The 12,100-nt window shown below is 55.6% G+C and overlaps 1 protein-coding gene across 1 annotated transcript in view; it reads left to right on the top strand.

The window, feature by feature from the left end:
• The window catches only part of KCNH1 (potassium voltage-gated channel subfamily H member 1), a 364,126-nt gene extending 354,726 nt beyond the window's left edge, over positions 1 to 9,400 (top strand). Inside the window, exon 11 of the mRNA XM_035010480.1 lies at positions 8,549 to 9,400. Coding sequence (XP_034866371.1) covers positions 8,549 to 9,400 — 852 coding nt within the window. The remainder of the gene's footprint in view (positions 1 to 8,548) is intronic.
• The last annotated feature ends 2,700 nt before the right edge of the window (positions 9,401 to 12,100 follow it).

Raw genomic sequence — 12,100 nt, 5'->3', positions numbered from 1 at the left:
CTCCCTCCCAGTGCTGTGCCTCGAGGTCACGCATGGCTAGGAGGGTAACTGGTACCCTCAGAACTCACCAGGGAGGCACGATTTTTCCCATAACCCAAACACCCAGCCCCTGCTGCTTGTCCTGACCACTCAAAGTCTGGATTTCACCTTAAGTTATTCCTCCACCCTGAAGAATTGAAGGGCCGCACAACCTAATGTACCTGAGGAGTCGTCCGCTCCCCTCCTTGAATGCTCTGGGAGCCTCAGCTTCTTGGCCAGATCTCTGTGCTTCATAGAACTGCCCTTGAATTCTTTAGAGAAGTTGCTGAAGGATGGGGAGTGAGAGAAACTAGTGGAGAGGGCAGGCTGGGCAGGCATAGGGGTTATCAACAGACACTGGGAAAAAAAAACTGTCCTTTTCCCTAAAATCCAGGGCGTTTTCTCTTAGCAGAATGGCTCAGAACTCGGGCCTGGGCAGGGACTCAGGTGGCCAGGCTTTGAGTCTCACCTCCACCATTTGTGTGCCCTTAGAGAGTCACTTACCTTTCTAGGCTCTGTTTCTTCATTTGGAAAATGAGGATAGTGATGGGACCCGCTGCTGGGGCTGCTGTGAGGATGGCATGAGAGAGCACATGTCAGACAGGGGACAGCAGGCGCCTGGCGCACGGACGTTCTCCCTCAGCATCAGCACCACCCACCGGGGCCGCTCCCGCAGACACATGTTTCTCCGTTGGCGACATTTCTGCCTTGGGTCATTGCCTACGCTATTCCCTGTCTGGATCCTTCCGCCCAGATTCCTTCCAGAATCTTCTCAAGGGCCGCCCCCACAGAGAAGGATCCAGCATACATTTCTGCAGCAACTATTCGACGCCAAACAGCCTTTTGAAGGGTTTACTGAGACAGACCAACCTACCCTCACACGAGGCCCGTGACCTCGGTCATGTTACCTGCTCGTGCAGGTGAGGAAGCCGAGGCGCGGGGAACACGATCCCCAGGCTGGCTGGTTTCTGGAGCGTGTGCTCGTGCTGTCTGTCACTGGTGCCGCCTCCACCCACGCCCACCGTGCCCGCCACCCCGGGCCCCGCACCCCGCGCTGGCTGCCGTCTGTGTCCCCGCTATGCTCGCCCACCTGTGTCCCCGCGAGCCGGCGGCCCCGGGACGAGGGCGGGCAGAGCTGGGCTCCGGCCCCTCTAGCTGCAGGCGCTCGCGGAGCACCGTCTGAGCTCCGTGAGGGACGTCTGGGCCAGACTGGCCCTGGTCGGTCCTTCTGGAAGCCCTGACCCCTCCCTGGGTTGTCCACATGCTGTGCATGCTGCCGTGGAGAGGGAAAAAGCAGCACTTGAGTCCATAATGAGCCATTCGGAGGGGGGGTTAAGAACTGGCCTTTTCCAAAAGCAACACCCAGCCCACTGCCTTATCTAATCAGTCCATCTCCACTTGGTTTTTCCATGTTTTCAGTTTCGTAAATGGCCCCGTTTGTTAATCTTCATGTTTTATACTCTGTCGTAAAACCAGGCAGGGCTGCTGGTGGAGGGGGCTGCTGGGAGAGGAAGCGATGAGGAAGAGGCCACGTCACCAGGGCCTGCAGGGACAGGAGGCTGGGGACCTGCCTCTGCCCGTGTTGCTCTGCCCCCCAAGTGGCTTGGGTCTGTGCCAGCACAGGCCCCAGCTCCGGGAGGAGAAGAGGCCCGGCTCCCCCCGTCATGGAGCGGCCGTGTGTGTGTACCCCACGGAGTGCCCTGCACGCTGTAAGCGCTCCGTAAATGTTTGCTTGGCTTTGCGTCCTCGGTTCCAGACTGCAGACCTCTTTTTGTCGGATCAAGGGAAGGAGGAGCCCAAAGTGACGGCAGGGCCTATCAGGCCTCTTTCAGTCCTCCTCCAGGGACCAGGGGTTCACTGGGTCTCCCTGAGGCCATCCCCCGAAGCCCCCCCTCCTCCCCGCCCCCGCTCAATCCCAGGCAGCACATAGGAGGGCCAAGCTGCAAGCGTGGACTCCAGCAGAGGGGTGCACACGGGGCTGGGGTGGCGTGGGGCCACACTCCTGTGTGAGCATGGCTTGTACAAGCAGAAGACAGCAGAGTGGCTGTGACCTCACTAGTTATCAGTCCAGGGATTCTGAGACCCCAGGCAGCAGATCTGGCTCAGCTTGTGTGCATCGGAATTACCTGGGAGCTTGTTGCCAATGCTGGTTTCTGACCCCTGCTGCAGGAAGGTCTCACTCGGTAGATGGAGCCTCTCCAGGAGGTTTGAATGACAGCCAGATTTGAGAACTGGTGATCTGGTCCAGCCAAGGAAAGACACGACTTACCCAAGGCCACACAGCAGCTGGTCAGTGACAGGGTTGGGACCACTCCAAGCCTGTGCTCTTCTTACTGCTTCTCCATGTTTGGGATTGGGGGCATGTGTCTGAATCTAATAAAAACCAAAATAAATTCCTTTTGGTTTATCTGTGGTTTTCTATGATTCATGCTCAGTCTCTGTTCATTTATGTAAACCACTGAGAGTTGACATTATGTATATATTTTTGCTTCCAACCTGAGCTCTTTGAAGCAACTGGGCTCCCACTCAGCTGCCCTCCCCTCACCTTCTATGCTGTCCAGACTCCAGGTGGTCCATTCCCTCCCCAGCCTTGTCTTTCCCCCACTTGTGAGGCTGGGACCCTCTTGCTCAGTGATGCTGAGGAGACTCCTGCCCCCCGCCTTGGTCTGGGTCTGGGGCTTGGAAAGGGCTCAGGCTTGAGAGGGGCTAGGCCCTCCGTGAATGGAACCCAGAAGAGCATCAAGGGTCCTGACTCACCTCAGACTCCAGGGGGATTGCTTTTTCAAACACACTCGAAGTAGCTGCTCAGAAAGCCCTGCAGCTTGACGAGCCGAGTGTCCGTTCGGTTCAGCTCAACAGCCATCTATCAAAGGCCTCCAGGGCTCAAGGCTGTTGCTCGGTGAGCCCCCAGAGGGATGCAGAGATGGATGAGTGAGGCACAATGGCCATCCTACCCTGGGGCCCCTTTATCTCCCCAGGCTGCAGTAAGTTATGAACTGCTCCGCATTCTGCGGGGGCCTCCCGTGCCCCACACGTCAGGCAAAGAAAAATATATGCCCCTCTGGGCCCGCAGGACTCCGGCTGGCCAGGAGCGATCCAGACTGATCCTGTCATTGGTGACTGGAACCAGGCCAGCCTGTCGCCAGGTTGTGGCCTTTCTGGCGGGTGATTAAGAGTCGCTTGTAACGCTGTCTCCAGACTGACCCCTGGTGCTGTGGCCCCAGCTACCCGTCGCCAGCGGAAGGACAGGTGATGGCAAAGGCGAGAGTACCAGCCCGCCCCCAAGTTCTGTTTTTACCTATAGCCATGGGACCTCCATCTAACACAAAGCCTATTTTATAGTAAGTGTTGAACATCTCATGTAATTGATCGAGTACTGTACTGAAAAGGAAATGTATGGTTGTGTGCAAAAGAATGGGCCTGTGTGGCTCAGTTGTCCACCCTGGTGATCGCCTGGCTGACTGGGAGCTGGGGCTCACTGCCTCTGCCCAGCACCACGAGAGAGCATCGTACTGCAGATCGCCGGCCCCAGCAAATGCATAATTCAAAGTATAGTTTCCAGTGAGTGTGTATCCCCTGAGCACCATCGTAAGGTAAAAATATCGTAAAAGGGGGCCCATGAGTTCACTCCTCTTCAAGAGCATATCTGTTGTGCATAGAGAAGTCCACTTGTAATCCCTCTTTCTCTCCGTTAGACCACGAACATCTGAAACAGATTTGTCCGTGTGTGTGTTGGGGGATGGCATACACATCATTCCTTTCACCCCAGCACGGGCTCACAAACAGGGAAATGGCCATAATTTATTCCCTGACATATTCAGTGATTCACTGACCACTGATTAAGCACTATATGTATCAGACATGATACCGAAGATGAAAAAAAAAAACAAACCAAAACCTGAATAAAGCATTGTGCCTGCCTTCAGAGAGCTTCCCCCTAAGGAAAAGACAAGCAAAATGCTGCTTTTCATGATGGTTGCGGTGATCTGTGACAGGGCCAAGGGCTCCTAGCAGCAAGGATCTTTGACCCCGGGGGTGGGGAGAGTCAGGGAAGCTCGTTGGAGGACATGACTCCTAAGCTGAATCCTGAAGGTCATATAGGAGTCAGGGTGAAGGGACGGGCCAGGAGATGAGATGGCATGGAGCCTCAAGTGGGTGAATGGGGCTCTTCAGGACCTGAAATTGCTCAGTAAGATTGGAGCGTACCCAGTGCCTGAGGGGTGGGAGGCAGGAGAGTTGATTACGCAGCTTCGTTCGTCCACTAGGGGGTGATGGAAACCCAGAATCCCGCACACTGCCGCTTGGCAGTGAGGTTAGAGAGAGGAGGCACCATTTAACTGGAACATGCCCTTCCCATCCATCAGGGCGATGCACAGATACAGAGGGCGCCCCATTCCCCCACATGAATATAATTTCAGTGTTTTCCAGGGGGGGTTTCTAGGGATCACTACCCTTTCAAAAGAGGGGGTCTAGGGGAAAGGATTTAAGAAATGCTACCTGCAATATTCTCCTCTTAGACATTCATAAAAGACACATTAACATGGTAAGGCTCTGAGAAGTCCTGCAGTAAAGCCACCAATTCAACATTGCAGTGCGGCTCAAATTTATTTTATCTTGAAATTTCTTCCCCTCAAGATCCCCGTTAAAACCTCATGGAACACTTCAGAAAAGCTGGATAGACTTGTTCCTCAGGCCTCCATTCAGCGCCTGGTCAGAGCAGACAGCACCCTGGGTTTGGGGCTTGGGCTCTTGCCTCTCCTTCCTAGAGTGCCACTGGATCAACTCCGAGCCCACGGACAGCTGTCGTGCCTGGCGCCGGCAGTACGGGCCTCATTGTCGGGAGTCACGTGGCCACCCCTGCCCCCTCAGGTATGAAATGCTTGGCCAAATGGGTGGTCATGGCTGCCTCAGAGACGAAGATTCCAAGACCAGCGTCTCCAAAAACGCAGGTGAAGTTAGTAAGCAGAACCCCAGACCCCAGGACCACACGAGCTCTGCGTCTGCTGGGGGGTTGCTGGTCTTACTCATGGATTCTCAAAGGAGGGCTCGGGCATTTTTGCAGGGCAGGACGCTCTTTCCTGGTTCATCCACCCACTGGGTGTTCAGGTGGGGCTGTCTCCAGCACACAGGATGGCTGACAGCAGCGCTAAGAGGACACTCTGGGATAAGCCACGAGACTTCGGCACAGAGCCAGACATCCCTGTCTCCTTCTACGGAGAGCCCCAGCCCACACGTGCTGATCTGCCCCATCGACGCAGCTACGACATCTGAAAACGTTGCCTGGGTCAGGCTGGGCCCCCATCCCCTAGTCCAGGATCCAGGGGGCCTCCGGTTGAAGAGCAGAGGCTGTCCCGCCCCTCACAAGCGTCCACCACGAATGCGTATTGACGGCCTTTGTCAGTCTCCTGGTATACTTCATGTACAACCTCTTGGGATAAGTTCTGTGCTGCTTCCTCGGTGTCTAAAGAAGTACTGCCTTTTCTTTAGTCTTCGAACATCTCACGTCTCAAGCGCCGCCCTGCCCGTTGCTGTTGAGAGAGTTGCTGAGAGGACCGTGTGTGTTCCAAGGCAGTCCCTTCCTTTAGATCACTGATGATGACATCTGGGCTTCCTCTTTCTGGGCAGAAGGCATTCTCCCATTGATTCATTAGCTCGTGTGTGTCTTTTATGTACTCATTTATTCCACAAATATCTATTGACGGTCCTGCATGTACCTGGCACTTTCTAAATGCTGGAAATAGTAGACAAAACAGACAAACCTGCTTTCTTAGGGTAGATAATAATTTTTTTTAAGTAGAAGATACAACATGGCATGCAGGAAACCTTTCTAGGCCCTCAGGGAGCTTTCAGAAATACAGACATAAATAACTGGTGTCTTGTTTGGGAATGGTTGCTTCCAAAGAACAGAACCCCACTCTAACTCAAGTAAAAACAGGACAGATGATACTGTTAAGAATCAGATGTCCTGCAGAACAAAGGGCAGGAAACGAGCAATCAGCTCAAGGCACCAACTCTTGGGTACGTGTACATTCTCATTCACTCTCTTTCCTCTTTCTCTTTTCTCATTCCCTTCTCTGTCCCACCTTCCTTCCTTACTCCCTCCTTCCCTCCTCCTCTCTCTATGAAGGGATGTGGCTAGGGGAGGAAACGGATGGCAGCTTTACTACAAGTGGACACAGAATAGAGAGGAATTAGGGCAGAAGAGAAGCGTGAGCACAGAAAAGGCGGTTGGTGTTGTGAGGCCGGAGGTAACTTAGAGCTCCATGGAGTCAGGGAAGGCTTTCTGGAGGAGGTGCTATTTGAGCTGGGTCTTGGTGTTAGGGCTAGGCTTTTGGATGCCCAATGGAGAGCAGGGGCCACACCCAGAGCAGAGCCCCTGGAGCAGAGAGAGGGAGGACGGGAGGTAGAAGCCTGCTAACTCAGAGCCCTGGGGAAGGGGCAGAAAGGATCCTGATCCTTCTACTTATCATCCCTCCCTCGCTATGATGCCTTTAGTTGGGTTTCTCTTCTCCTGAGTCCCACAGCTCAGATCTGCGGCCTGGACTATAGAGGTAGATGGGGTATGGTGGAAGGGGACCAAGGGAGGCAGGATTATTAAATCATTGCTGGGATGGGCAGGGCTGGGAGAAAGGCTGCCCAGTGCAGGCCAGAAAGTCATGCACTGGGACCCAAGTAGTGCGGTTTGAAGGTTTCACCAGGTGGCAAGGGGCTCGGCAGCTGCCTCGCACCCATCTGTTAATGACCCAGGTGTCAAGTCAGCCAGCTGCAGGGGCTCGGATGGAGAAGGCAGATGACAGGTGTGGGCCTCCGGTCTGCCAGCGATTTGCTGATTGCACCAAGCGACTCAGTGTGTGCCGGGTTCCTCTGCATTTCTTACCGACCATCTTGTCGGCCATCTGTGAGGACCTAATGAGGAGTGCCCTCAGAGAACTCTGGGCAGGTGAGCTTCCTGGAAGAGAGGGCGAGTTATGCACCATCTGCTCCTGGAGGTTAAAAAGGCTGAGGCCTCGAAAGGGTGAGGGGAGAAGGGTTCATAATAAGCATCGACCGTGGGCCAGTGCTGTCACATAAGTAATCTTGTGTTGGCTTCACACCAAGTCAGAACAGTGGGGACTTTTCCTGCTTCTTAAGGAGGAAACCGAGACTCAGAAGTTAAGATGCCTGCGTGAGGTCACACAGCAAGGTGGCGGAGCTGGGATTTATTTCTTTCTGACCCCAAAGCCCGTGTTCCTGGCCTGCCAGTCCGTGTGCCTCCCCAAGACCTGAGAGTCCTGTGGCAGGTCCTTGGGGCGGCTTCTGCTTTGGTCTGAGGCTGCCTGCAGAGGGCACGGGTTTCTAGGTTGTGCTGATGGAGAAGCTGCTGTTCTCCCTTACACAGGCCTCTCCTCTGCTTCTCAGTGATCTCAAGACGGGTCCTCAGAGCAGTGATTTCTCTAGCGATATGTTGCAAGTGGCTTCCCACAAGTTCAGACGTGGGACAAGTCAGCACGTCCCTGAGTGCACCTGCCACACGCCATGTAAGCCAGAAATTACACAGCTTTCCCATAATCCGAGGTCAGCCCAGGGGAAAACCCTGTCATCTGTTGCTCTTGCTGCACTCAGGGCCAGATTCATGGACTGGTTTGCTGACTGTCTGTCCATCCTGTGCATGAAGCATTGTTCTCATCAGTGAGTACTTGTGGGACGTCTGATGGGTCTGGGGTTGGATGGCTCGGATACGAGTCACTTACGGCAGACTTGTCTTTTATGTGACATTTAGCTACCCTGAACCTTGGTTTTCCTCTTCTCTGACATGAGAATGTGTCCCAGGGGCCTTACAGTGCTGCTACAAGGAATACATGAAGTAACATTCAAGTGCTTTATGGGCCATCCGGGCGGTTGTTAGTGTTCGGACAAGGCTGTGTGCAGGGCCATGGGCTCTTCCCCCGTGAGCCTCCTGAGGACAGGAGAGGCTTCCAAGTGAGACTTGCTTTTGCTTTCACAGCCAGCCGAGCTCACTTAAGGGTCCAGATCTGCAGACGGCCCTGGCGGTCTTAGCCGTGGCCCTGCCTGGGGACTTGTCTGAACTTTCTTGCCCTGGAATGTGGTGTAGACCAGGAGTGCTCATGCATGCATCACCTGGGAAGCTTGTTACAGATTCAAGGGCTTCCTGTCTGGAGGTTCTAATGCAGCAGGAGGCGGGGTCAGAAAAATGATTTTTGAAAAGCTGGACTGCAGGCAAGGACAGGTTCACGAGGGCCCAGCTCAGGCGCCAGGACGGTCCCCGGAGGGGAGGCCATTTGGATCTCCAGCCTCCCTCCCGGCATTTGGGGAGGGAGAGCTGGGGTTTGTTTCTCTTGAAGAGGATGAGGGCAAGAGTCAATTCCTGGGAACGAGGGTCAGGGTCGGGGAAGGCAGGGCGGGCAGGCCCTGAGCAAAGCCCCGGGAGGCCCGGTAGGGGCGCGGTTGCGGGGTGAGTGCACGCAGCCCTTGGGGGCCCCAGACGCTGACTGCCCAGGGGCTGAGCTTTGCGGTCTTTGTCTCGCTGCAGATCGTGTTCCGGAAGATCAGCGACGTGAAACGGGAGGAGGAAGAGCGCCTGAAACGCAAGAATGAGGCCCCCCTGATCCTGCCCCCGGACCACCCTGTCCGGCGACTCTTCCAGAGGTTCCGGCAGCAGAAGGAGGCCCGGCTGGCCGCGGAGCGGGGCGGCCGCGACCCCGACGACCTGGACGTGGAGAAGGGCAGCGCCCTCCCCGAGCACGCCTCGGCCAACCACAGCCTGGCGAAGGCCAGCGTGGTGACCGTGCGCGAGAGCCCCGCCACGCCCGTGGCCTTCCAGGCGGCCTCCGCGGCGGTGGCGGACCACGGCCGGCTGCACGCGCCCGGGGCCGAGTGCCTGGGCGCCAGGGCGGGCGGCGACTGCGCCCGGCGCAAGGGCTGGGCCCGCTTCAGGGATGCCTGCGGCAGGGCCGAGGACTGGAGCCAGGTGGCCAAGGCCGAGTCCATGGAGACGCTGCCCGACAGGACCAAGGCGTCCGGAGAGGCCACCCTCAAGAAGACGGACTCGTGTGACAGCGGCATCACCAAGAGCGACCTGCGGCTGGACAACGTGGGCGAGGCCAGGAGCCCCCAGGAGCGGAGCCCCATCTTGGCGGAGGTCAAGCACTCGTTCTACCCCATCCCCGAGCAGACGCTGCAGGCCACCGTCCTGGAGGTGAAGCACGAGCTGAAGGAGGACATCAAGGCCTTGAACACCAAAATGACGACTATTGAGAAACAGCTCTCTGAGATACTCAGGATATTAACTTCCAGAAGATCCTCTCAGTCTCCTCAGGAGCTGTTTGAGATATCGAGGCCCCAGTCCCCAGAATCAGAGAGAGACATTTTTGGAGCAAGCTGAGTGGTCTGTTTAAAAAAAGAAAAGAAAAGAAAAGAAAAAAAGTCAAAGATAAAACCCCACCTCCCTGCCCTCGACAACCCCCCCCCCCCCGACCCACACACACACACCTACATGACCAACAACTTCCAAAGTGGGCTTTTCCTGACGGGAAATCTGAGCGGGACCAGTCGCTTAGGCACGCGCACGCTCTCTCGCTCTCTCGCTCGCTCGCTCGCTCGCTCTCGCTCAGTCGGGGAGCAGACGTGGGAAGAGGCGCGTGCTACCACCCTGCAAGACCGCAGCGGCTCTCGAACTGTCGGCACAATTTTGGAAGAGGGGGCATGCTGTCTAAAGGGTCTTTTCCTTTATTTTTAATGTTTTAACTGCCACGATCTTTGTAAAAGATGACAACCACTAGAAAAGAGGAGCAGCTATTTGGGGGTTGGTGGGAGCGCCCCGGAGAACCTCCCATGTAGACACCAGGCTGGGCTCCTGCGCCAGGAACCCCGAAGACTGCGGCGGGCATGGGGATTTCCCAGCATTCCCTGTCCTTGTACAGCCCATGTCTGTCGTCACCTTATCTTTTCCTACAGTAGTCATGTGTAACAAGCCCGGGACAAGGGGAGCTTGAGGGACAGGGAGGGCAGAGCCTTGCAACTTTCGGTCTCTAATGGTTAAGGCCAGAAAGCAGTGAGGTGCTCTGGGTGCCTCCCATTGACACCAAGAGCCAGGAATCCTCGGGTCTCCTTTCCCAAGTAGGAGAGCTGGAGAGGGGCCTTCAGGAAGCAGAGACTCTCTGGGCTGTGATCGGCAGCCTACTGTCGTGGGAGAGACCACGGGGAGGGTTCCAGAGGCCTCAGGTGTACCTCTGGCCCTGCTCCGTGCCACTGTCCTCATCATCTGGGACCTTTGCTTCTTTTCTTTCTCAGCTCCCCCGCCCCAGTGTCCCGTGGCCTTCCGCAGGGTGTGCGGCATCGGCAGGAAGGGCGATGAGCCCAGAGCTGCTTTATTAGCAAAGCAGACACACACATACAACCTCAGAAAAATGATTGTAGCAAGTCCTATGTTTATATTATGATTCTCACTGGGATTGATGGCCCTTCAGGAATTTGTATTTTGTCCACTGCGTTGGGATCACTAGAGGACCCTTGGGATCCGTGCTCGGCCTTATTTTAAAACTAACTTTTTTTTCTCCTGCTACTCAGTAGGACTTCAGGAGAAACGACGAAGACTGCAGGGCCACGGTTGTACTTGCTTCAGGAGCAGCAGAAAGAGAATGAGGCGGCAGGTTGTCCAGCTGGCTCTGTAGGGTGACGGAGAGAGGCAGCTCAGGGAAGGTCTGAGCTCAGAGCGACGGTCACAGAGCCACCTGCGGGCCATCCAGGTCCCTATGCCATGAGGCTTGGGGACACTCCACTGCCTCCTAGGCATGTGGGGCCAAATTATTCATGTGTTTGGGCTTCCAAGGGCATCTGAGAAAGGAAAGAGGTCTCTCCCAGGCCCAGTGGAACTAGCTCAGGTGTACACCTTGCAGAGAGGGTCAGGACCCTAAAACTTGACAAGCAAGATTGGAAGTTCAGCTCTAAGAACTAGCTTGGAGAGAGAATTAGGAGTGCGGGGGATCTGGACTCTGGGTGACAGCAGGGACCCATCCAGGGCGCTGGCTTTCTGCATCACCTCACCCTAGCACCTGGCATAGCTTTGCCGCACAGATCCTGAGCCAGTGTTAATCCCCTCAGTACTGAAGGGGACCTGCCAGGGTGGGACCTGCCCTACCAAAGATACTCCGCGGTTCTGAAGGTCTCCTGTCGGGGCCCACCTACCCACCTGCCCCTCTGGTCCTGCTCAGTGGCCATGACTGGTCCCAGGACTTGGCCTTCAGTTGTCTGTGCAGAATGGGGCTGTCCTCCCCTGGCTCCCAGGACTGGCACAGACGGCCCTGGGGAACAGAGGTCCAGAAGGTCGAGAGAAGGTTCCTTCCCCAGGGGTCCTGTGCACTTACGCAGCTTCTCATGGGAGGCTTACCGGGCTGGCTCTTGGCTTCCCAAGGCTGCAGTGTTATTCGATTTAGCCTCAGATGGCAGCATACAGAGGGGGAAGTCTATAATTTCGAAAGGCTGAGTCCTGACTGTGACTCTGGATAAAGCATTGAGACTTTCGGTCTCCTTGAGAAGCTGCCCACTAGTCCAGAGGCTATAAAAGATCTGGAATCCCATCTGCCCCAGAATGTTCTAGTTTGGCATTCCTTCAATGTGCTCATTAGCCCGCTTCTGAAGTTTAGTCCCTACTACTTTCAAGTCAGGGGTCAGGGCAAGGGCCCTAATAACTCCATCATCCAGCTTCAGAAGCACCTGCCGGTTTCTCTGTGGGCTTGATGACGGGCTCCTGTCCAGCGCCCTGCAGGCCAACCTAGAGGGGCCCTTCCCTTCCTCACTGGCTCTGCCAGAGGGCGCAGGTGTTTACTAAGAAATGACTCCCCATTGGGGCCTAAGGGACTAAGACACCGATGTGCCAGGCTTGAAAGTCCACACTTGTTTTGGGGGGAAAATAAAGCTTCATGAATGTACTCGTGGACCGACTCCTAGGATTTGGATGGGGCTCATGACTGGAAGCCTGGATCCTGCGGGGGGAATGTGCTCCTCTCGGGGTCGCAGGGCCCCCACGTGAGCCTGTGGTGACAGATCACCACAGTGCAGCTGTGCATGCTTTCAGCCCTTCCCA

Source organism: Mirounga leonina, unplaced genomic scaffold, assembly GCF_011800145.1.
Source record: "Mirounga leonina isolate KUSES-001 unplaced genomic scaffold, KU_Mleo_1.0 Mir_154, whole genome shotgun sequence".
NCBI lineage: Eukaryota > Metazoa > Chordata > Mammalia > Carnivora > Phocidae > Mirounga > Mirounga leonina.
This window is presented reverse-complemented; position numbering and strand designations above follow the sequence as displayed.